The 23,835-nt window shown below is 38.4% G+C and overlaps 1 protein-coding gene across 1 annotated transcript in view; it reads right to left on the reverse strand.

Moving 5' to 3' along the window:
- LOC149186038 (putative serine/threonine-protein kinase SIS8) overlaps positions 1–23,835 on the reverse strand; it is a 285,716-nt gene that overhangs the window by 106,996 nt on the left and 154,885 nt on the right. Inside the window, exon 5 of the mRNA XM_089410866.1 lies at positions 14,083–14,123. Coding sequence (XP_089266992.1) covers positions 14,083–14,123 — 41 coding nt within the window. The remainder of the gene's footprint in view (positions 1–14,082; positions 14,124–23,835) is intronic.

A 23,835-nucleotide genomic window follows, 5' to 3' on the forward strand; every position in this document is an offset into this window, starting at 1 on the left:
CAAGGATTGTGAATCAAATAACCATATTTGATTGTCACATGGAATGATGTAATTATATTAATCCTTCTTTATGTGGATAATTTGATTATCATTGGAGATAATGGAGACTTCATTTGGTCTAAAGAAGCTAAGTTGGGTCTAATTTATTTATTATCATCAAAGTTATGCAGTTGGATGATGCTAACTTCATTTATCAGCCAAACTATACCTTGGATCTCTTGAAGAGATTTAAAATTGAAAATTGTAAGCCTTGTTTTACTCTACTTTAGTCGAGAATGAAGCTAACAAAGCAATGTGATTCTCCAAAAGTCAATGCTACAATAAACAAGCAACTAGTTGGTAGTGATATTTGTTTGACTCATAGTACACCTAGCATTTCCTTTGTTATTAATTTGGGCTCCAAATTTATGCAGGGATCCAAAATAAAAGATTATAGGACCAGTTTTACTATATTTTGGTCATGAGGGAAGCCGATTAAGGAATGTTGCTTTCTAAAAGTCAATGCAATTGTAAACATGCAACTTGTTGGCAATCTTATTTACTTGACTCAAATGCGACATGATATTTACTTTGTTGTTAATTTGCTCTCCAAGTTCATCCAGGATCCAAAAAGAAATCCATTTGAAGGCCACAAAGAGGAATGTTCACTATATGAAAGATAAGTATCAACATGGCATTAAGTATTTCAACAAAAATTAAAATGACATGGTTGTATATACTAGCAATGGGTATGATTCGAAGTCAACTTCTAGACATATGTTTCATCTCAAATATAGACCAATTCTATGTTCATGTAAAAAGAAACACCATGTTTCCTTGTCAACCACAAATGCTAAATATAGAGTAGTCAATGATATAACTAAGACAATTTGGATTCACAACTTGATCGAATAGTACAAACTTCCTCATAAGTAATCAACTGAAATGCATTATGACAATCACAATTCAACACAAAAGGATCAAACTCATGTTGAACATAAGATGAAGTAGGTTAAGCTAGGAGCTCCCCCCCCTGAACCCGCTCCCAAAGCGTGCTCCACTAGGGAGTGGTTTGGGAGGGACATTAGGATCGTGCTCCCTTAAAAAAAATTCACTCCCTGATTTTTCAAGAGCGAACAAGGGAGCGGTCGAGGAGCAGTCGCTCCCTAACCGCTCTCGTTCACTCTCGTAGCGAACGAGAGTGAATTTGTTTAGGCGGGAGCAATCGAGGAGCGAAGGCTCCCAATCACTCCCGCCTAAAAAAAATTGTTCCCAATGGGCGAAAAAGGCACGCCCGCGCAAGGGATTTTTTGGAAGGTTGGGAGGGGCAAAAGAAATAGAAGGCCCTCCTCCCCTCCCATAATTCACCATTTTCATATGAGAGAGCAAGGAGAGGGCTTTTGGAATTGGAGCAAGATTTGAGGAGGAAGATTGACAAAAAGATTGACAGGGTTGCTTGGGAGCTTGCAAGGGAGATTGGAGCTTGGGATTAAAGGTCAAAGAGGTAGGATCTAGACTCTAATCTAGCATTTGTGTTTTTTATGTGTTCATTGTTAAATGAAAATATTGTCTTCTCTTTTCAAGTTTCTCATTCCCATTACTCCATTTTATTGCAGGAAAGAAACTATAACTCCACCAAAGTTCAAAGAATCAAAACTTCAAACATCATAGCTATATGGCTTGGAATTCTCTTGATGTTGGTTCCTTTTTTTGTTATTAGTGTGTTGGAGAGTAGGAGGAGGGTTGATGAAGAAGTGGGTAGTGGTGGATTTGAAAATCCTAGACACGAGGAGTACCTTGGTGAGGAGGAGGGTGAGGAGGAGGAGAGTGGAGATGATGAGGACACAAAAACCAAATCAAACCAAACCCCACTAAGGAAATATGTTTCTAGGCCTAAAGGAGGGAAATGGGTTGGAACCACTGAAATTTACATGCCTCGATTACAAAAAGACTTACACAAGTTCATACCCCTGTGCTAGAAAGAATCTTTGTGGGAAAATGCCATGGGATGGAAATACACAAATAGGTATCAAAACTTGTGGAAGTGTGTCACAACAACAAAGAGCCAAATATATAAGGGAAGAGGAGGAAGCCAATCAAAGGGTGACTTTGAACACGACACCACTAGCCCACATTCACATAAACTAAGAACTCCATCAGCATCCTCCCATTGTAGTGGATACAGAGGCACAAGAACAAGCATCCCTTTAAGGTGTAGAACCATATCACATTTCCTTGATGAAGGGTGTACGAAGTTTGTGGATTCAAAAATTTACCAGTTTCTCTATGCATCTGGGATACCATTCAATGTATTTCGCTCACCTTATTGGCATGAAATGGTTTCCGCCATTAATGATGCCCCCAAAGTATACAAAAGCCCTAGGTATGACAAGGCTAGAACTGTGGGACTTGATCATGTAAAAGCAAAAATAGCACATGATTGGGTAAAATGACAAGTTCTTGGAATGACCATGGGGTATCCATTGTATCTGATGGCTAGACAAATGTAAAAGGCAAGCCATTGACAAGTGTTCTTGTTGTGTCTACTAGTGGTGCAGTTTTCCTTTCAGCACATGATTACTCGAAAAAATTCAAGACTGTCATCAACATTGCAGAACCATTACTTCAAACAAATGAAAGAATTGGGCCATATAATGTCATCCAAATCATCACTGATAATGCTTCTAATTGTAAGGCAATGGGAGCAATTATTGAGGATAGATACCCCAACATATTTGGTTTAGGTGTTTGGTTCACAAAATGAACCTTGTGATGCATGACATTATTAAGAACAAACACCCTCAATATAAATGGAATGGTGATTTGTACGAGAGGCAAGAAAATGATCAAATTTATTACCATTCATAGGAATACCCATGGGCTTTTCCGCAAAAACTAAGGTTTGGAGTTGTTGAAGATTGCAAAGACTAGATTTGCTAGCTATTACCTCACCTTCAGGCGCCTTTTAATGGTAAGAGAGTCATTTGCTAGCATGGTATCAAGTCTACACTGGCAGGGATTAAACGACAGGGCTCCAATCGCAATTGACAAGCAAAGTTTTGAAGAGGTGGAGAACACTGCTCTTGATGGCCTGTTTTGGGCACGTGTGAGGGAAGTTTTGCAATTCACCAAGCCCATTTATAACATGATTTGTTTTGCAGATACAGATCAACCAGTGACTGGGGAGGTGTATGAGCAGATGCTCAAGAAAAGATTCCAACTTCTATGATATTATTCACAAATTTGTGTGTGCACAATGGAATAAACTTAATGTTCCACTACACGCCTTGGCATTTATCCTTACGCCAAAATACTACTTGTTGTCGCGCAGATTGGCACGACAACGCTCGGACCGGGGGCTGTCACTCTGATCCCCGATCCCTCCGTTTAAGCCTGTCTCCCGCGGCTAAGGGGGGTAGACCCTGAGAGATGATGAAGACCAACTGTCGACCAGTTGGTTGGGAGACACGAGACACGATTAAGATAAGCACTAAAATGATTTGATTAATTGAGCAGACCAGTGCCTTAAGAGATTATGGTTAAAACGATTACTTGTTAGATGATATAAAAATATGGGCCATGAACAGCAATCATCTATCATCAGCTAATTCACAATGCTCTTAGAATGACCAAAAACGATATCCAGCAACTGAAAGAATGAATGCTCTAAACCACCACGAATCGTAAACCATTAACCAGATATCAATTTCGCATCTCGACTTGAAAATTCGGCATGAAAGATATAACATGAAAACAACTGAATCAGGCAAAAATAAATTTTCCACGAAATTTTTATTTTTTATACTTTTTTCGAATTTTTTTTTTTTTTTTATACTAAAACAAAAATTCTAAATCTAAACTAAAACCCTTTTTATTTTTTATATTTTTTATGAAAATGAAAAATAAAAATAAAAATCTAACCCTCAAAAATTTTAATATTAAAGTATGTACAAATCTAATTTAAAACATTCTAAATTCTAACTATAAAACTAACACATTAAAAGTTAATTAAAACAAATCTACATTAACAAAATAAAATCTAACTAAACAAAAATCTAAAACATAAACTAAACCTAAATTAATTCAAATAAATCCTTTTTTAATTTTCATAAAAAAAATCTATAAAAAAGAAAACGATTAAAAAAAATCTAAAGTTATAATCGTAACTATGCTAAATGCTTCTAAAGATTTATTTAAAATACAAATAAATAAATAAAATCCTAAGGAAGAAATCAAAAAAAAAAGACGTGACTACCCTAACCAAAACGTAACTACGGGTTTCAAATCAAAAACATTATGATACCTGACGAGCCCTTACCATACGCCGCGGATCATGAGGAAGACTGCAACCGAGCTACCGCAGAGAAGAAGTTCTTACCCTCGAGAAAACACTGATATCTTCTTACGATTTTCGATACCCAAGTCTGCAAATTCGTGGTTTCCGGCACCAGAAGGAGGTATTTAAAGGGAAAACGCAGAGCAATCGTCCGAGTCTTTTCACGCTGAGCAATAGTCTGATCTTCAAATCGTTTGAGGCATGCGTGTTACGCTGAGGGTATTCTTGATGGCGGATCTGTGCACAATGCTTTTACCTGTTCATGAATCGATTTTGCAGAAACGATGAAGCTGACGGCGGATACCTTGAGCTGCTTTCGGATTGATTCTTGGCGTATCAGAAATGTGTAAACGTGGCTGAAGCTACTGCTTGTTCTCGTGAAAGGAGGTCGGGCTCGATTCTGCTCGATTAACAAAGGAATTTCAACAACGATCTGAGGCCCACGAAAAGTTCTGCAATGGCTGTTATAAGCTACGACCTCCAACAATGCCACTGATCGACAGAATCACGTTTATGCATTTGTTTTGATTGAAGCTTGACGTGGCATTTAAAGGGAAACACAATGGGCGATCATCTGAGTCAAACGTGATGCGCTGGATTTATAACGTAGGTGGCTCGTTTGGAAATTTAAATGACTCTCTACACTGATCAGACTTTGCCTCACGGATCTCTGGTGCAAGTCGAAGAAAGATCACCACATTTTTTATGCACGCTTTCACCCACGCTGTTTCAGAACTTCTCCTCCCTTTCACTGCGAGTTGGCTCAGTGCTGGGTATTTTCCTGTGGCTTGGATCTGCTCGCTGAGCAGCTGCAAAACAAATAAAAAGGAAAAAGAATAAAACCCTAATCAAATCTTCAGAAGAAACCCTAATGAAAACCGCCAAAAATAAGAAATTGAAACCCTAGATGAGAGAAAATTGAAACCCTAAGACAGCTGATTAATCTACAATTTAGCCCCTTAGCAGCCAGATTTAGCAGTAAACACAGAAAATTTTTAAAGATAATAAATTTCAGATTTGTCACTGTGAAAAAACTTCAGAAATTCTCTCATGCAGATCAGAAAAATAAAACCGAATGATAGACCCAGGATCAAATCCACTGGGCTCAACAGAAAATGCTTGTGGGAGTTGGCTGGTTCAGCCGAGAACTTCCCCGAACGCCCACCAAATCTTCTTCAGCAAGGGTTTTTCTGCACAGCTCAGAAACAACCATCAGTAAAGAGGGCAAGAATGCTGCTAGATCTCAGGAAGTAATGGAGATACCTGCCATTACTTCAGAAACCCTAACAGCACCCAAACCCTAGCAAGTGAGCAAGATACCTGTACCCACAATACTCTACAAAAGCTATTATTAACAGCTGAAAATGACATGCAGAAAATTAAAACAATCTCACAGCATTTCAAGAGAGTAACACCAGCAAGATATGGACCCCAAAGTCTTCTTTATTAACCAGAAACAAATTTACAAGAGAGCTTCTTCAGTCTTTGACTCACAGATCGAATGATTTGAAATGACCCCCTAAGACCCTATATAAAGGAAATGATTCTAACGGCTAGTTCGAGTGATCCATGTAGAAATGATCTCGACCGTTGATGAGGATCAAGACATCTCTTGATCTCATCCGTCGATTTATTCACTTAAAATATTATTATTTTATTAGTTAGGGTTTTTGCTTGATTTTTTAATTTTTTTATTATTTTTTATTATTTTATTATTTTTATTCATTTTTTAATTTTTTTAATTCATTTTAAAATGGATCACTGAACTAAACCTTCGAAAACATCACCTAGGACCTAGGACTTAGGACTCATGAGGGGATTTAAAACATTTCTCGACCCTCAGGACACATTACATCATGACTTTTACAAAATTACATCTTAAGGGACAAACCCATTTAATACAGACCCTCACAAAACACCCAGCTCTGCGACACAACGATAATCTAGCAGATCAACACGCTAGGATTCTCCTAAAGTTCAAATGACAAAATCAATCCCGGCTTTGGGGTCAGGTTTGAAGGAAAACTCTGTCGATCCGTGGATCGGTGAGACAAAAAACCTTCCGGGACGTAGATTATCATCAGAAAGTTAGGTCCACCTAGGCAAATGACTTCATGTCTGCTAAGATTAGTTACAGTTAATACATGCAGACTGGGTTTACAATCAAAAAGATCAAGCTGCTGATGATGGCAGGATGGCACGGACATGCTGATCAGGTGCTGCTTCTTTCTGTCAAGAAAAACGGGGTGCACTGCACGGGTAGTTGACCAGTAGAGGTCAACACTACTCTCCATCTTGGTTGCACAAACCTATACCTTCGGGTGGGGTTAGGTCCAAACCCCATACAGAGGTACAAAATGGGTATATGACATCATAAGACAAGTCGGTCCCTAAGAGGAAGGAGTGTGCTAATATGCGTCTTGAATTACGCAGATACTTCACTCACACTGGAGTGTTTAGTTCTTTGCATGCAATGTAAGATAGGGACAGATTTGATGCTATCACATGGTGGGACGCATATGGCAACCAGGGACTTTTGCCAAAATTGGCAAAAAAAGTCCTTTCACAAGTTGTAAATACTTCTTCTGCAGAGAGGTGTTGGAGCACCTATAGCTTCATCCATAATGTGAGAAGAAACAGACTCAATGAAAACCAGGCAGAAAGCTTGGTTTATGTGCACTACAACTTGAGGTTGTTGAGTCATTATTGTGATTAGGCTCGAGATGATACATCATATACAACTTGGGACAACAACCCAGAGGAAGATAATTTGGAGGATGGTGCTCTACATCTAGAAGAATTGGAAACAAAACTTTTGAAAGATGATGAAGAAGCAACAGCAACCATGCCACCCCCATCATCCAGTAGCAGTGCTCGAGTTCCACAATCTTTGCCTTTGTTGTCGCCACCTCCATCTACATCTACATCCTCACGTGGAGGTCATGTGCCTACATCCTCACATGGAGGTCATGTGCCTTCTGGTTTTGGTCGTCTGACTATGCGGGAGGAGACTCCCAGTAGACCACCACGGCCTTCTCAAAAATTAGACATTTCTCATGGCAAGAGGCACAAGCATTAGCAGTAGATAATGGATTTACTTGTCCTTTCTAGTTTCTAGTAGTTTTTATAATTGTTGACGCTCTCATATTTATTATGGTATTTTTTGTAAACAATATACGACAATTTAAGTTTGAAGTTTGAAGTTTGAAGTTTGAAGTTGGCAATTATAACTCATTGGTAATGAATTATGAATATATTATATGATGCTTCATGAAAGTTGAAAGTTTGAATATCTCATTTCATGTTAGATATTCTTTGTTATCATTTGGTTACTTGGTCATGGTAATGGTTACAAGTTACTACTTTAGTGATCAATGATGATAAATGTTATATATTGAATTTCGAAAGCTTCAAATTTTAAGATTGTTGGGTCATGAGACTCGATATGTTGTATGTTACTAATTTTTGGACGTGGTTGATGAAGATTATAACTTCATCATATGATTAAATCCATGCTTTTATGTTTCTTATATCTATTTCATCATTCTACATGCTTGTATTGACATATATGCATCAAAATATATAAAAATATATATTCTCCTAATTCGCTCCTGAACCGAGAGCCATTGAAAATGTCGCTCCCCGCTCCCGATTCTGCTCCCACTCCCAAGTAACCTTGTGTTACGCTCCATGTACATCACCTCAAACAATTGGTACAAGAAAATGTGGTCCCAAAAAAGAAACTACTATTTGAAAAGAATAAATACAATAACTAACCACAAAATCAATTCCATCTCACCTAGGGAGGGTTGATAAGGCCCAAGACCCAAGAAAAGAGGAAAGGAAATTGACAATGCCACCTACAACCATGATAAATTACAATCTAAGACTCTAAAAAATAGAAATATAATCACTGTCACCTCAACACTCAAAGGAATCATAACAAATAGAAATATAATGATACTTATAGATTTTGGCAACACTCTTAATGGGCAAAAGGTTAAGCCACTAGGAATATCTCATAAAGTCTCGACTCAAATGCAAGAATTAGAACTACAAATAGAATTCTACGCTCTAACGCTCATGAGATGGATATGGTGTTAGATGTTAAACGGTTGATGTAGTTGGGCACGTTGCCTCAAAATCTAGCAGGTCTTGTGAGAAGCCTCACAAGACAAAAGCCAAACTAGGTCATAACAATGACGTGGATGTCACTGTCACCTCAACGCTCCACCTCTTGCTCTTTAGTGAAATTTCACTGCACGGGAGGCTTTGTAGTACAAGCCACCTAAATGGAATTCTAGGTTATTAGGATCAAGGTGACACTTTGATATGCTCAATCAAGGTACTCAAACTAGGAACAGGGCTCAATTCTTTGTAATAATCAATAACATACCTATGAGGAGGCCTATGAAGTAAACTTGTAGCCTAGGATTTTCAAGATATGGCTCAACAATAGCACATCTAGCCATACAAGAGAAGGGAAAAGGTTTCCTTCAAAGGTATGATCAACAAAAAGAGAAATAAACCTTTAAATGACCCTAGGTTGAAGCCATAATATAGAATTAGGGATTTACAAGCCCTATAATTTCCTAGGGTTGATGACGTCGATACTAAGGGAGCACTTTCAACCATGCAATTTGTTAGATTTTGATGTTTTAAGGCCAAGAAAGATGAAATGACTACAAATAAACTCGACATCTAAGCCCTAGTTGAATTCAACCTCAAACCATAACCCTAATGGCTTGACTTGAAGGGCCAAAATTTTAGGGAGGAGGAAAAAAGATGCATTTTTATAATTTTTGATCACCAAGATGGATGTCAATGCCTTCTATCTACTTGGGATTTTAACCATGAAAATATCAAGCCCTTGAAGAGAGTAAGGGGGGAACCCTAGGTTTTCACTTGTTAACCGCAGCAACCACTTTTAGGTTAAAAATCCACTAGAGATAAGCTCAGTAGGTGGTTCTCTAGGGAGTCCAAGGATACAAGATTAAAGCATGCAAAATTTACCAATCATTTTATACAAATATAGGGGTTTAGACATGGAAAATAGAAACCCTTGCAATATTCATTACATGCAATAATCATAAATGAATCAACAAAAAGTATTCACAATATATCCAAGAACATGGCTTTTTTCAATCCCAAAATGATGTCTCCACGACAACCACTAGCCTCCAATAGCCAAAAAATCCACATAAGATCACATCTCCACAAAGTAACTTAGTATAATAGCTAGGTCGAGTTCTCTAAGAGAGTTTGAATTCCACACAAGTGATGATGAATAAATGAGAGGTGATTCTTTATTTATATGAAGACTGCTTCTTCTAAGTTTGATTTTTGAGTGGAAAAAAAAGTAAAATTGGGTTACAAGCCAACCGATTAGCTTTTCAACAAGATATGTCAAAATAAGCCCACACATTTGTACCGTAGACTTAAAAAGGTAATGATGGCATAATGTTCTAGGGCTCCAAATGCTCCATAAAGGTAAAGAAAAGACTGAAAATGTCTCCAAGCATCATGATCATCCTCCATTTGAGGAAAATTCCCAAATCAAGTATCAAAGCAGCTCCAAGGGTCCAAAACCTAAGTGTGGTTGCCACATGTCATCTCCATGCGTGTCAAGTAGGCAACGTGGTGCCTTATCTCTGCAGCATTTGGGCTCCATCAAGTGCAACAAGCCCACCTCAATCATCCTAAAGATGGCCATCCTCATTTGGGTTCTAGATCATGGCACACCCATCAAGTAGTGTCAGGGCCAATCTTGGGTCATGTTGGATCCACTGGTACATCATTAAGAATCCTCCATGCTAAGCAAGAGAAGCTCAAGATTCTGGCTCCTGGGTATGCTCTGGGTGTATATCAATTGCTCAAGTCAACAAATGGCTCAATGCTCCAACAAAAGTGGGAGACACTGCATCTACTAAGTCATCTTGCTCTCTGGAATGTAATGTATGGCTTGGGCATCATGTGAAGTTGGGTGTCCTTATGGCCTCTGTTTCTCTGGACCACCTAGCAAAACTAACTCAAACTCAAGTGAAAGCAACCATTCATTAGAGACTAAAATCATAAATGCATCCAAATGGCCCATACTAAGTGTTAGGGGCATATTGATACTTCAAACCAGGATCAGCTTGAAATATCTAACTAGACCAAGTCCCATAAAGGTGTTTTCTACCTATGTAAGGGTGGCTAAGTAGTCAACCCTATTAGGTGCTTCTAGCCCCCCCAAGGGGAGGTGGCATTTCCAAGGTCAACCTTTCAATCAATAAGTGTTGATAAAATAAGTGGCAATGGCGGGGAGAGACTTCATGGCCAAGCACCATTGTTAGGTTACCAACTAGTGGGAGTCCACATCCTAAGAGTGTATAGATGTAATGGAGTGAGCAATTGTGGATGCATGTGTTATCTTGCTTGTCTTCCTTTTTCTATCCCTCTGGTGTGTATTTTACTTCTTTTTAATAATGTTATTTATTTGTGTGCATAGCTCAAGGATCAAAGCTTTCTCTTTATTATACAACATTTGCTTTTCCCCTTAAGATGAAACAATTTATTGCTCATCTGTGTTGGGACATGCAAGGGTTCCTTTTGACGAGATGGAGAATTAAGTGCTCAAGAACCGAGTGATAACTAATGAGGAGGGTAGATCCTTTTCCAAGTGCTAACTTATGTCCCGACCATCTTTTACATTTTGACTTTTCTTTTTCTTTCATTGTGGCAATATTATGTTTTTCTATTATTTTAGCTACATCAACCTCCAAAGAAATGTTTTCCAGTCCTAGTCAAGGATGTGGATAAGAGAGTGCCAAATCCCAATGAACCAATGATAGTTAACCTAAAGAATGGAGAAGATATCAAGGTATAATAATGTGATATGGAAAATGCTAAGCATGGAAAAGGGAGAATGAACACGCTATTTCAATCTAGGTCTTCCAAGTAGTGCCCCTCCTATAACCCTAAGGCCTTAGGCAAGGTCCCACTAGACTAGGGCAAAATATTATCCCCTAGTAAAGTGACAAAATAAGTTTACAATCAAGATTGGCCAATCACCCAAAGCACCCTTGTATCTATACTAAATGCCCAAAACATTAAGTAAATGCACTTGATTGCAAAATGATTAAAGTACCTATTGAGTGGTAGCCCACCTTCATCCAAGAGGAATGTCGAATGGTGAGAGGTGTAATGACTGGTGCAGAGGGTGGAGGAACTAACATATTATCATCAACAAGCAAATGTGTAGGGTTGTTGGTTGGCTGGCTATTCGAAATAGTAGAAAACGTTTTCTCCTATGGAGTTGCATATTTTTGTGGGTAACAAGGCACACATACCACCAAACTCAAAGGACAATTCATGGAATTTAGCTAGCAAGCACAATCTTATAAATTACATGGGGTTGAAAGTTCCCATCACAAGAAATGTAATATACAATTAATAAAAGAGGGGCAATAAATGTGAACAAACATACAACCGCAAAAGCAAGAGAAGTATGTTACCAAGGAGCATCAAGATTTCACGCTCAACAAACAGGTCAAAAGGCTTCAAAATATGATGCATGTGCCACTACAAAAGAGTTCTTCAGCACTCAAACTAGTAACCAAGTCAAACCCCTACAACTAACCAAGAAACATGTTCAAGTACAATGAATCCAATTTCCTATACTTCCAAGGGAAAATCATCCCTTAAAGGGGTGGCAATATAATAAACTTAATAATAACATACAATTGGAAAAACAATGTCAATCGCAATAATAAACAAGCACTATTTATTCCATTTGGTATAATCAATCCTAGTAATAAAGAAGCACTATTTATTCCATTTGGCACAACAGATCACGCCCATACGCAGAGTGCACAATTAGATATGCATTGGAAACAGAGTCAGTAGTATCATAAAAAAGATCCCTATCACAAACTATTACTCCTTCATGCTCTCTAATCCCCTGAAGACAGGCCAAGCAAGACTCAATGAAACAACTCTTCGTATGACAGATGTTGCACATAGAGCTCTTCAGTATGAAATCTGCCCAAGTATAACTAGCCCCACATAGGATAAATAGGCATTGTGACGTCATTACCTTCAACAAAAGTTAATGTTCTGTAAAGCCTTCAATATTTTGCGAAATTTTAAAGTGAATAATTTTTCGACACAGTTTTCTACTAATCTGCTCAAGTTAATGATTTTGGAAATTCTAGTTTCAGTTTGGTTCCAGTTCTGATTAATGGTTGTACCAAACAACCAAAAAGGTGTATCACACTTATCAAATGATGTCTTCAATTTATAAACAAGATGGCAACGTCTAGGACAGATTTGATGAAACTTGCACAAATATAGCCATTGGAGAGTAAACAACAAGGAAGATTAACTGGTATATTAAAATGCATAATAATTAGTTATTTAGCAAAGAGGCATGTCCTATATAACGTTGCAATTAAAGCATGTAATATATTAGGTTAAATATGCCTCTCCCGGGAATCCATTTACTTTCCAATGAAGATTAACTAGTATATTAAAGTGCATAATAATTAGTTATGTAGCAAAGATGCATGTCCTATATAACAATGCAATTAAAGCATGTAATATATTAGGTTCAATATGCCTCTCCCAGGAATCCACGCTTAGAAAGTAATAAATAGGAGGCTTTTGGTTCAATTACTAGTGAAAGCGAAAGTATCACACCTCTTGTACTATCTACCAATATCTGTGATTGACTCTAAATCAATATAGGTTGGTGCAATTTTTATGTTTGAATCAAACAATGACTAAACAAGAACCCTGGCACAATCTTTACGTGTGAATCAACCAATGAATAAATAAGAACCTTCGGAATGGGTAATCTAGAGGGTGTCCACAATCTGTCAATAATAGCAGTTCAAAAGTGACATATACCCCCCTCCATAAGAAAGACAGACATATCTTAGAGATCATAATAATAGACATGATTTCAATATTTAAAGCAGTTAATCAAACAGAACGAAGTGTGGGAAAATTTAGTGTGTCAACCGCAGCAACAATTTGGTTACTTAAGTGCCAAAGACAAAGGAAGCATACCAATACAAACAAACATATCAGAAAACAAGGAACAAACACCAATCTCAGATAGTTAACTTGAATAAATATAAAGCAGATCATGGATAAATAGTGAAAAGTGTAGTGCCGCTGTTTGAAAGATGTACTAGTCTGCCAGGAGAGAAGGTAGAAGAAAAAGGTAGGTGTACCTACTTCTTTGAAACACAAATAAATGAATCATGAAAAAAAATCAGAAATTTTATATTCATAAATGTCTCAATACAAAAGAACCCATAAAACTTATATATTTATGTTGTCCTTCCTTTCTATAAAGTGAAGACTGTTTTAAAGCCAAACGAATATGACGAAATTTTCCATTTTCATGTAATGGAAACTTCTCCAAACTCTAACAGAACACCACTTTTTATCTGAAAACCCCCGGAAGGCTCACCAGCCTTAAGTCCTAAAGAGTATTTCAAAAATATTCATATAGCCTTCAAAAGAACATTCAATGTGCAAACTTTTCCTATCATGCTCAAAAGCATAACTTTCCTCTGTGTCAAAATATTTCCTTAAACGAAATGAAAAGGAAATTACATTTACCAACAGAAACTGCAGTTAGGAGATGATAAAAACATATTCATGGAAAATTAGAACCAATTTACAAGGTTGACTAAGAAAGACAAAAATATCAAAGTTACAGAATAATTCATGTTTCAACATCAATAGCAGTCTATGCATAAAGAAATGGAATTTACCGTGCCATTCCAGTCTGCGTGATAAACTTCTCCATAAGAACCTAATAATACAAGATACACATTAAAATTAGGCTACACACTCTTTTGCATCGAACTTCACAAAAAGCCAACATCACGAACTTTGTTATTTTAATTGTTTATCATCGTATATTTTTCCAAATTTATGATAAGCTATTGCAAAAATCATATACCATGCTAGATCAAAACAAGTGTGTATTCCATAAGGAAACAAATTAAGCACAAGAATAAAAAATTAACTCTACATTATAAATTTTAAACCTTAGGTTCCAGCAATGCCAAACTGAGTCTCATTGATGAAAGACCTTTATACCTCAATGCTGACATATTAATTTACAATTATCAAAATCTCAAAATATATAACTTAATATACCAAAAGCAGCAACATAAATAAAAAAAGCTTCTTTATATAACCATTATTAACCCCAACTTTAGCACCAAGTTGCACAAATATTTATTTTCTACCCTAATTTGTCTTATTAGCATTATTACAAAAGCAAATGTTGCCGATCAAATCCATTGTTGCAAAAGTCGGACTCGGGAATAAATTGGCAAGGGTTCGAAAATGGAAAGAGACATAAAAGCCGGGAGAAAATCAAAAAAATGGGCAAAAGCTCAGCAAAATTAAAAGAGTCTGGTTGGAAAACTCATCTGCTTGAAAAACTCACGATCTGGGGATTTTCTCGGGATTTAATCTGGATTTTGGTAACACTGATGAAATCATAATGTGTCCAAAGATGCAATCACTTTATGAGTTGTAAAAAGGAGTCATAAAGGTCATCATTCCAAGGTCTTTAATGGTAAGTCCTGATTAGCCAGGTGAACACTAATCTCTCAACCATCATGTATGCACAACCTCAAGCTGTACAAGAGACTCCCACGCTCCTCCGTATAGATCATTAATAAACAAGAATTTAAGGAGGGGCCTTAGAAAGATGCAACTAACAGCAATTACAAACTGCCATGTATAACATCCAACCATGAACAAGAAAGGAGACAACAATAGCCTCTCACTATGCAGAAATGACAGCAGCAATACCCATTAAATGAACAATGATTATGATTACAGTGAAAAAAGTGAAGGGTTAAAATTTAACCTTAGCCTCCTCCTATTGACGCATATCTAACTTTCTACTCAAACAAACCAATCAGGTTCATATCACCGATACATACATACATACATATATATATATATATATATATATATATGTAAGTGAGTGCCTTTTCACTAAAGTCAATGTTAATTTTCCTGAACCTACCATTCAGCAATTAGTTCATAGCAGATTTACCACAGATCTACTGAATGAATGCACAACTAGGTTTTTAAAACAACTTCAGAGGAAGCAAAATTACAAGTGACACATACAAATTCTGCCCAATCAAATCAGTTCTTCATTAAATCAAAACCTACTTCAGCTCCCACCCTGGGATAATGGCCTTGTTGCCACACAATCTAGCTACAGTCCTAGGAGGGGCACCTAAGGGACAACTACTATACCAAGAGACAACAATGGGACAAATACCCACTGTCACCTTAGTCAGTGTCCCCTGCTCTATACAGACTTTCACCGATGGGAGTTGTCGCAGTATGAGGGAAATCACCAGAGATGATGAGATCAATGACAAGGTATAAAGTGATTTCCAAGGCCCACTCAAGGAGAGGCTCAATTAGGGCTCAATGCTTCGAGAGAAGCTAAGGGCTCTGCAAGAAAGACTTATGAGAAAGACCTAGACGTAGGGTTAGGGATATTCAATAATAATGAGTATGCCTAGGATCAAGACTTCCAAGGTGATGCAAGACCTCTCTAGGGGCTTTGCAATATGATTTTCTTCAAATAGGGCTTTCGCTCCACTAGAAAGACCTAGAAAGGAAACCAAGAGAGACCTAGGGTTTTTGAGATTGATTGAGGGAGGAATACCTCCTATGCGCACATTAGGTCAAGCAAGGATAGGAAAAGGGTCAAGAATGGTGAAGCTTCTTTGAGCTTATATGTGCAAATGACCACTTAGAAGATCACCATCCTACGACGTTCAAGATGAGCTTTCAACGACACAGTTAAGGCTTGAGTTTTCTCACAAATGAAACATGGGAATTTCCAGAAACTTTGAGAATTCCTAAAGGAGACACCAGTGCAGTACCTTGTCCAAGCAAAGTTGAAAAATTCCTCTGCTAAAGGAATTCGCACGCAACCCTAGCTAGTTCATCTAGGAAGGAGGCCGAAATGTTTGGGAGAAGAAAAAGAGAAGGGAAAAAGTGGTGATCACCAAATTTACTTGGATCAGTGCCTTACCCTTGGGCCATGGAGTCATGTGGTTCGAAATTTGGCCGAAATTTGTCTTCAAGGAGGCTAAAAAGTGATGCCCTAGCAAACACTCTTTAACATTTACCCACCCAAGATCTATGGACTTTGTGGAATAAAATCAAATTTAAATCCACTAGGAACATTCATCTACTTGTCATTCAATGAGTAACATGCACAAATTTTCAATTTAACAATCTTTACAATGATGTTTAATAAATTAAGGCACAAATAATTGGCTAGTTGCAATAATTCCACACATCAAACATTTTTCATGCAAAAATCTTCAATAAGATTACTTACAAGATTACAAGAGATATATCCAATCCAAGATCAAGACGATGGCTCCAAGAAAGAACGAAATTTCAGCTCCAAATATATCAAAATGCATTAAGAGACCTCATATACACAACCAAGAGAAAAGTGTGAAATTCCTCAAGAGAATTAGATCCATGTGTAATGATGATGTTTGATACAAATGAGGCTTAACTTTATTTATATGAGCCTCTAAGAGTTTGAATTAGCCTAAGATGCCCCTAAAAATATTTTAATGTGCAAAATAACATCACTTTGGTGACAAGCCCACCAAATAGTCAATAAAGTGTAGAATAAGCCATCCAAATGAACCCGAAATGATGAAACAATGGTCTAGGAGGACCACTGGAAGGCCTAATCGAGTCCTCAAGGTGCCATGATGAAGAAGAGGGCTCCATGAATGATGGTCAAGGGTTTGGCCCCTTGATCTCCAAGTAAAACATCATGTGGTGCTCCAAAGTGGCTTTGGGGTGTTGATTTGGGGTAGCATCGGATGTGCTCTAGCCATGAAAATTGGTGGAGAGGCTAAAGCACATGAGATCTCCAAGACTGAGAAATGGTTTGGACAAATTGTACCCGGTTTGGGAGATATTAAAATAATTAATATTTTTAATGGAGTTCCTAAGTCTAAACTTCGGAAAAATAAAATATTGATGGGTATTAATATAAAACCGAGTTAGAAAGTTCCAAAAGTCATGGATCAAGCCAAATCTAATCTAAGCCATTGATTAGAGATTTAATCTCGACCGTTGATGGACCAACGAGAAAAGTATAAAAGGAGGCTTGAGGGTTAGTTGGAGAATACACCAGAGTGATCAGTTATTCATTTTGCTAGAGTAGGATTGCTAAGCAAAGTTGAATCAATGATCAACAACGAGGGGCAGTGCGTACGAGGCAGAGAGGCAGGGACAATATTGGGAGACCAACACAAAAGCGAAGAGAGCGAGAGCCACAGTCAGTTCAGGCTACGTAGAGCCCAGCAGAGGTAGCACAAAGCCCAGAGACACGGAGTCATCCACGCAAAGGGCAGAGGGAGTGACGCAGAGGTTGCGCAGTGCCTCAGAGGGCTGACGCAGAGGATCCTAAGGCTGACGCAGGTCAGCAAGAGACTGACGCAATGGCCAAATGGGCCAGCACTGAGCTTCAGTTATGCTGGAGAGGGTTTCGTGGGACAGGTTTTCTGAATACCTATTTCCGGATATAGAGGTATTGTTGTCGTATATTTTTCTCTATTGGGTGAGCCGGTTTAGGCACCAATTGTACTCAGATAAACTGCATAATAATATAACCCTCTGAATAGCTGCACCGGTTTTCCCGCATTGGGTTTTTCCGGGAACATTGGTCCAAAAATAACGATGTCACTTAGGTGCTTGTTTTCTTTCAGTTGATGATCTGTAGATGTTAATATTGTACTTGTGTTTATTTTCAGTATTTACATGGTAAATAAGTTGTTAATTAATTAAAACAAGTAGGTGAAATAAACCAGATAGTATAAGATGAATTTCTAACGGGTTAGACTTAAAAATTCCAACATGGGGCACAAGCAGTGGTCTGATGGGTTTCCTGGTGTAAAATAAGCTTGTAGACTGCTCCAAACAAGGGCACGAAAGATGGTGTTTTCCCTCCCATGTCTCAAGGATGGGACTATCCTCCTCTCGGCCTTGGATCCGCTGCTAAGCTAGCTGGAGGCACTGCTGGTCCAAGTGCATCATCTCTCATATGATGTGGGGCAGTAAACAAATTGCTGAAGAAACTGAGGTTCGCCATGGCATAAGATAATGCTCTATCACATGATGGAAACCCATGGCTCTCAACGCTTCTCCTACATGTGTCAATATGATCCTCTGATGGGTTTGGGTCCCGTATAGGGAGGCCAAACCCAAAGAGAAACCACATGCCAATCCTATATAAGATCTAATGTGTCTCCTCACCTTCAGATACAACAATTCATTAGTGCAATTGAGTGAATAACCCTGTTAATCAAGGGAAAAATTGGAGACTTCATAGTGGGTTTCTCTTCCAAATTGGGGCTTTGAGCATGTAATGGTGTTACCTCCCTAGATGGGAGTGGTTAATAAACACCCCTATTAGATGTTCCCAACCCCTAAAGGGAACGACATGTCCAAGGTACATTCTTCAAGCGGTAAGTTTCATGTGAATAATAATGAGGTGGATTGGGCCACAAGGGTCTCAAGGCCAAATGACATGGGCTCAAGGGTGGTAATGATGAGGGATGTCCACATATTTAGGTGTATGAATTTAGGAGGGAGCAATCGTGGTACAAGAGTTACCCCAACCTCTGTTTTTCCAACCCTTTTCCTTTTCCTTTTGCCTTTTATCGATTTTCTTTTATTTTACGCTCAGGCTTCTAGGGGATGAGAGCATGTTGTGTATGATATAATAGTGATTAGCCCTTCAAGGTGGGGCAATTCATCACCCACCAGGGGTTCGAACATGCATGGGTTCCTTAATTATGCGGGGGGCATTGATAGGGGCCCTAGGAACCAAGGTGATGGCCATAATTATAAGGGGTAGAGCTCATGTTTGACTTTTGCTCACGTGCTAAATTTTATTGGCTCGACCATCTTTGCGTACATTTCCTTTTGTATTTCGCCATAGTATGTTTTTATCTTCTTTTTTCTAACTGCATCAACCCTTGGGGCATCGTTCCAGGTTTGACCCAGACATGTGGACAAGGGGAGGGGGATACCAAAGCCTTGTGGACCCAGTAGTCATGTGGACCCAAAGAGGGAAGATGATGAAAAAGGGTATGTAATGTGCGAAGGGGAGTGAAAAATGTGGAACAACAAAATGGGACCACGCTACCAAAATCGGGGTTTCCCAAGTAGTGCCCATCCTGAAGCTATAAGCCAGTAGGGGAGATCCCACGGCACTAGGGTTGAGGATTAACCCCCAGTTAAGGTAAGGGAACAAGGCTACAGTCAAACCCTTCCCCCTTCCAAGTCACCCAATAATCCATAGCTAAGTGTGCCCAAGAAAAACAAGCGTAAGCACCCAATTGCATAATGAAAAATCATAACTTTAGGCTTGGATGGCCTACCTTCAAACATACGATCTCGATAGATGGGCGAGGGAACATATGACAGGCTCAGGGAGTGGAGATATTTGGCACAACATTGGCTACACTGGTGATTGTTGGCTGTCAGTTGAAGACAAATCTAGGAGAAAATTTAGCCTGTGGGGTCACCCACTGGTGGTGGGTAAGGTGCCTAACTGATAAAGTTACAATTACAACATGCCCTGGATCTAATACAGTTGATCAAGACATAGAATTGTCCTTGATCTCCTTGTCAAATGTGGATCTCCTATGCTACAGCCCTACACCTTCCTCACACCTTGCACCTTCTCTCAATGTCTTATGTAAGGTGTGTCTTTCTCCTCTCCTTAGCCTTGCTTTTATACTTTTACATTGAGTTAAATCCCTAAACCTAATCTCCAAAGTGATTGGCCAATGGTGATTGATATTAGATCTCGCCTCACTTGAGATAAACGATTCAGATTAAAACATAATCACTTAACTAAACACTTTACTTTTCCTAAGTTTCTTTAGCTCAGTAGCCAACAATTACAACATACCCTGGATCTGATACAGTTGATCAAAACATAGAATTGTCCTTGATCTCCTTGTCTGTTGTGGATCTCCTATGCTACACCCCTACACCTTCCTCAAACCTTGCACCTTCTCTCAATGTCTTGTGTCGTTGTAAGGTGTGTCTTTCTCCTCTCCTTAGCCTTGCTTTTATACTTTTACATTGAGCTAAATCCCTAACCCTAATCTCCAAAGTGATTGGACAATGGTGATCAATATTAGATCTCGCCTCACTTGAGATAAACAATTCAGATTAAAACATAATCACTTAACTAAATACTTTACTTTTCCTAAGTTTATTTAGCTCAATAGCCAACATAAATAATTATGTGCTTTCCCAAATTTAGACTAAGGCTAAGTTACAATAGCATCTTACTCATACTTGAGCAAGTGTCCTAAAGAGACTTGGGCAATTTCTACATGCATAGACACTTAGGCCTACACAGAACTACCTACTCGAGCTACAAACATCAACACTCTCTCTTAGCGAGGGAGGTACTTCTGCCACTTGAAACTGGCTCCAATCTTGGAACTACATGCGCCAACATGGATGCTCCCTGAGAACTGGAAGCCTTTCCTATCGCCTAGTTCTGAATCATCCTCGAAGACCTACTCCTTTTGGACTTGTTCCTAGAAGCTTCCTACTCCTCAACATCCCATAAGGTCATCTCATACCAAAAGACCCTCTTGACAAACTTGGAAAGATATTTTAACCAATGTTTTGAAGCTAGGCCGGTCTGAATCGGATTAAGCCTGGTAGACCAAGCCAGACCCCTGCTCAGGTTGGCTAGGTAGAAAAACCAGTCTGTTGGCTGATCTGTTACCAAATCGGCCGAGCCAAACACCAATTCGGCTAATTCGGTAATAGACCGGCCGGTTCGGACAAGCTCTTCTTAAACCGGCCAAGCTAGTCCACAGGGATAAAAGGCAACAACTCAAACTTCAAACTCAATTTTTTTTTGGTTTTTTCTTTTCTTAATGCCTCTACCCTTCTCCCAAGCATATAAAAGTGACCCAACCCCACAAAAGTGATCCAACTCCCTCACATTTACTCACAGCTATCTCATTTCATTTGTGTGAGCATTTGTGAGAAGTTTGTGAAGAGTTAAAGTTGGTTTTTGGAGAAGTAGTGAGGAGGAGCCATGGCTTTCCTCGTCTGACTCTGATTCAAAGTCTGAGCCAGATGATATTGCCTTGTTTGGCATTAGTGACTAGTGATGTTTTGTTGTAGAGGCCATTTAGAGCCTCCTTGGTTATGTGTTTTTATTCTGATCTATATATATTATATGTATTGGATAGTGCATTGGATGCCATTTTCATATAATAGATATATTCATGAGCATACTTTGATCATATGTTGTCTTCTCTCTATATTCTAATACTTTGAGTTTGGAACCACGAATAAAAATCTTTAAAAATATGTTTTTTCATCAAAAAAAAATAAAGATTTAATGTATTTTTTACAACAACCGAGTAATTGAAATCAACTAGGCCGAGGGAGTTGACCCTCAACCGGTTCCGAATCCAAGTCGGAGTTTTAAAACTATTCTTTTAACCACTCCTTTCCATCTAAACTTGAAGGTCGACTCCCTCTAAATTGCTCAACCTTGGAGCTACATGCTTGATGTTCTTGTCACTATTCTACTTCTTGTCATTGCGCGAATAGGTTGGTCCTCTAACCTATACATGTTGTTCTCTGCAACTCTGATGCCATGAATACCGTTTGAGATATATCCCATGGGTTTGATCAAAGCCTGTCCATCTTGGAACGCTACACAAAACCCCTTTTCTCTATCATAGAGACTGAAAGCAAACTCCACATGAGTTCTAGCACCCATAGCCTCCTAACTCGACCTAGAATATTATTGTTCCAACCCCTTTCATTGCATGTTTGGAATCAACACCAAAGGCATCATGCAATTCCGAGTCCCACTCGGTCAAGTTGTCAAATAGCCTCTTGTGCGCTCCTGTCATATGTTGTGTGGCTCCATTATCCAGTAGCCATGAAACAACTAGTAAAGTGCTCATGGAAAGGTAGGAAACAAAGGAGAATTCAATTTCAGACTTCCAGGAAAACACTTCAACCTGAGCTTCTACCGATGCAACTACCACTGACTACGTACCCTTACCACCCTTCTTCCTCTCTGAACACTGTGAAGCATAGTGGTAAAACACTTGACCTTAGTACCAGTCCTTCTTCTTCAGTTGTGAGGCTGACTCCTCAATCCTATTGCTCAAACCATTTCCTTTGTTGTTCATTTCCTGATTGGCAAGAGCAAGATTCTCATCATCACTCTTGTGTTGGCCTCCTAATAAACTACCCATCATTAAAGGGGGATTATATCATAATTAGTACATGATAAATCATAATGTGATTAATCCGTAAGACATATATCTACATTATGGATCACAAAAGTCTGAGATCTAACTTCACATAACTTATTCACAATTTTTCACAATTAAATTTTCTCCTGTAATAAACCATTTTTTGCTGAAATTTGTTGATTTAAAACGCCAGTTAATAGCTGCCTTGAGTATTTTCTTGATTCGGTGTGTTCGAGAAATCTGTTTGAAACTCTTTAGGCTAACCGTAGCGCCTTTAGATTGACTCAATAGCTCTGTTGAACCCAAATCTGGAATTTATTCCTTTATCCACGTCAAACCCTAAATTGTCATACCTTTATTCGGTGGATATATGTGGTAGAATTCTTAGGGGGCAATTAGGATAAGATGCTTGGGATACTTGATCCCTAAGCACTATCAAGGAAGCCTCCATTGTGTTGGATTGTGTCCCTCATCAAAAAGAGGGAAGTAGTTGCTGAGGTGATAATGGTGACACTCCTCTCTGTTGCACATTGTCTAGGTCACCTAGGGAGGCTTTGCATTAGGTGCTAGATCTTGTTGTACCAACACACATGATTTTGTTGTAACATGATGTATGTTGCAAAGAATATCTTCATTAGTTGTACAGGAATGCAAATTTAATAATTTATAATGTCATGGATCAATACGAGATTTGTCGTTTTCAACAAATTCAATCATCTTTGTCAAACCCAAACTCATGTGACTCCATATCTATATATGTTGTTGTTGATATGTATTTACTATTGACTCAGTGCCATTTTGATATATTCACCTTTACATGGTATATAGATGAGCAAACATTGCATAGTTTGTCTCGATTGGTTTGGAATCATTATTTGGAACTAAGTTGCACAAAACGGGGAAATAGGTACGAGTTTCCGAAACGGGAACACGTACGAAACGCAACCCCCCACACCCCCACCCCCAAATTTTGGAAACGGGGAAACGCAAATATATATATATATATATATATATATATATATATATATAGAATTTAGGACATTTAAGAAATGTTATGTGCAATCATAAAACATACATGATACATTATAATTTATTACGTTTAAAGTTTAAACATTATGATTAAAGTTACATCACATTTACTCATGAATCATCACATAATGAAAATAACAACATCGGAATATCCAA

This window comes from Pinus tabuliformis, chromosome 3_1, assembly GCF_031772625.1.
Source record: "Pinus tabuliformis cultivar Carrire ecotype Pingquan chromosome 3_1, CPIR1, whole genome shotgun sequence".
NCBI lineage: Eukaryota > Viridiplantae > Streptophyta > Pinopsida > Pinales > Pinaceae > Pinus > Pinus tabuliformis.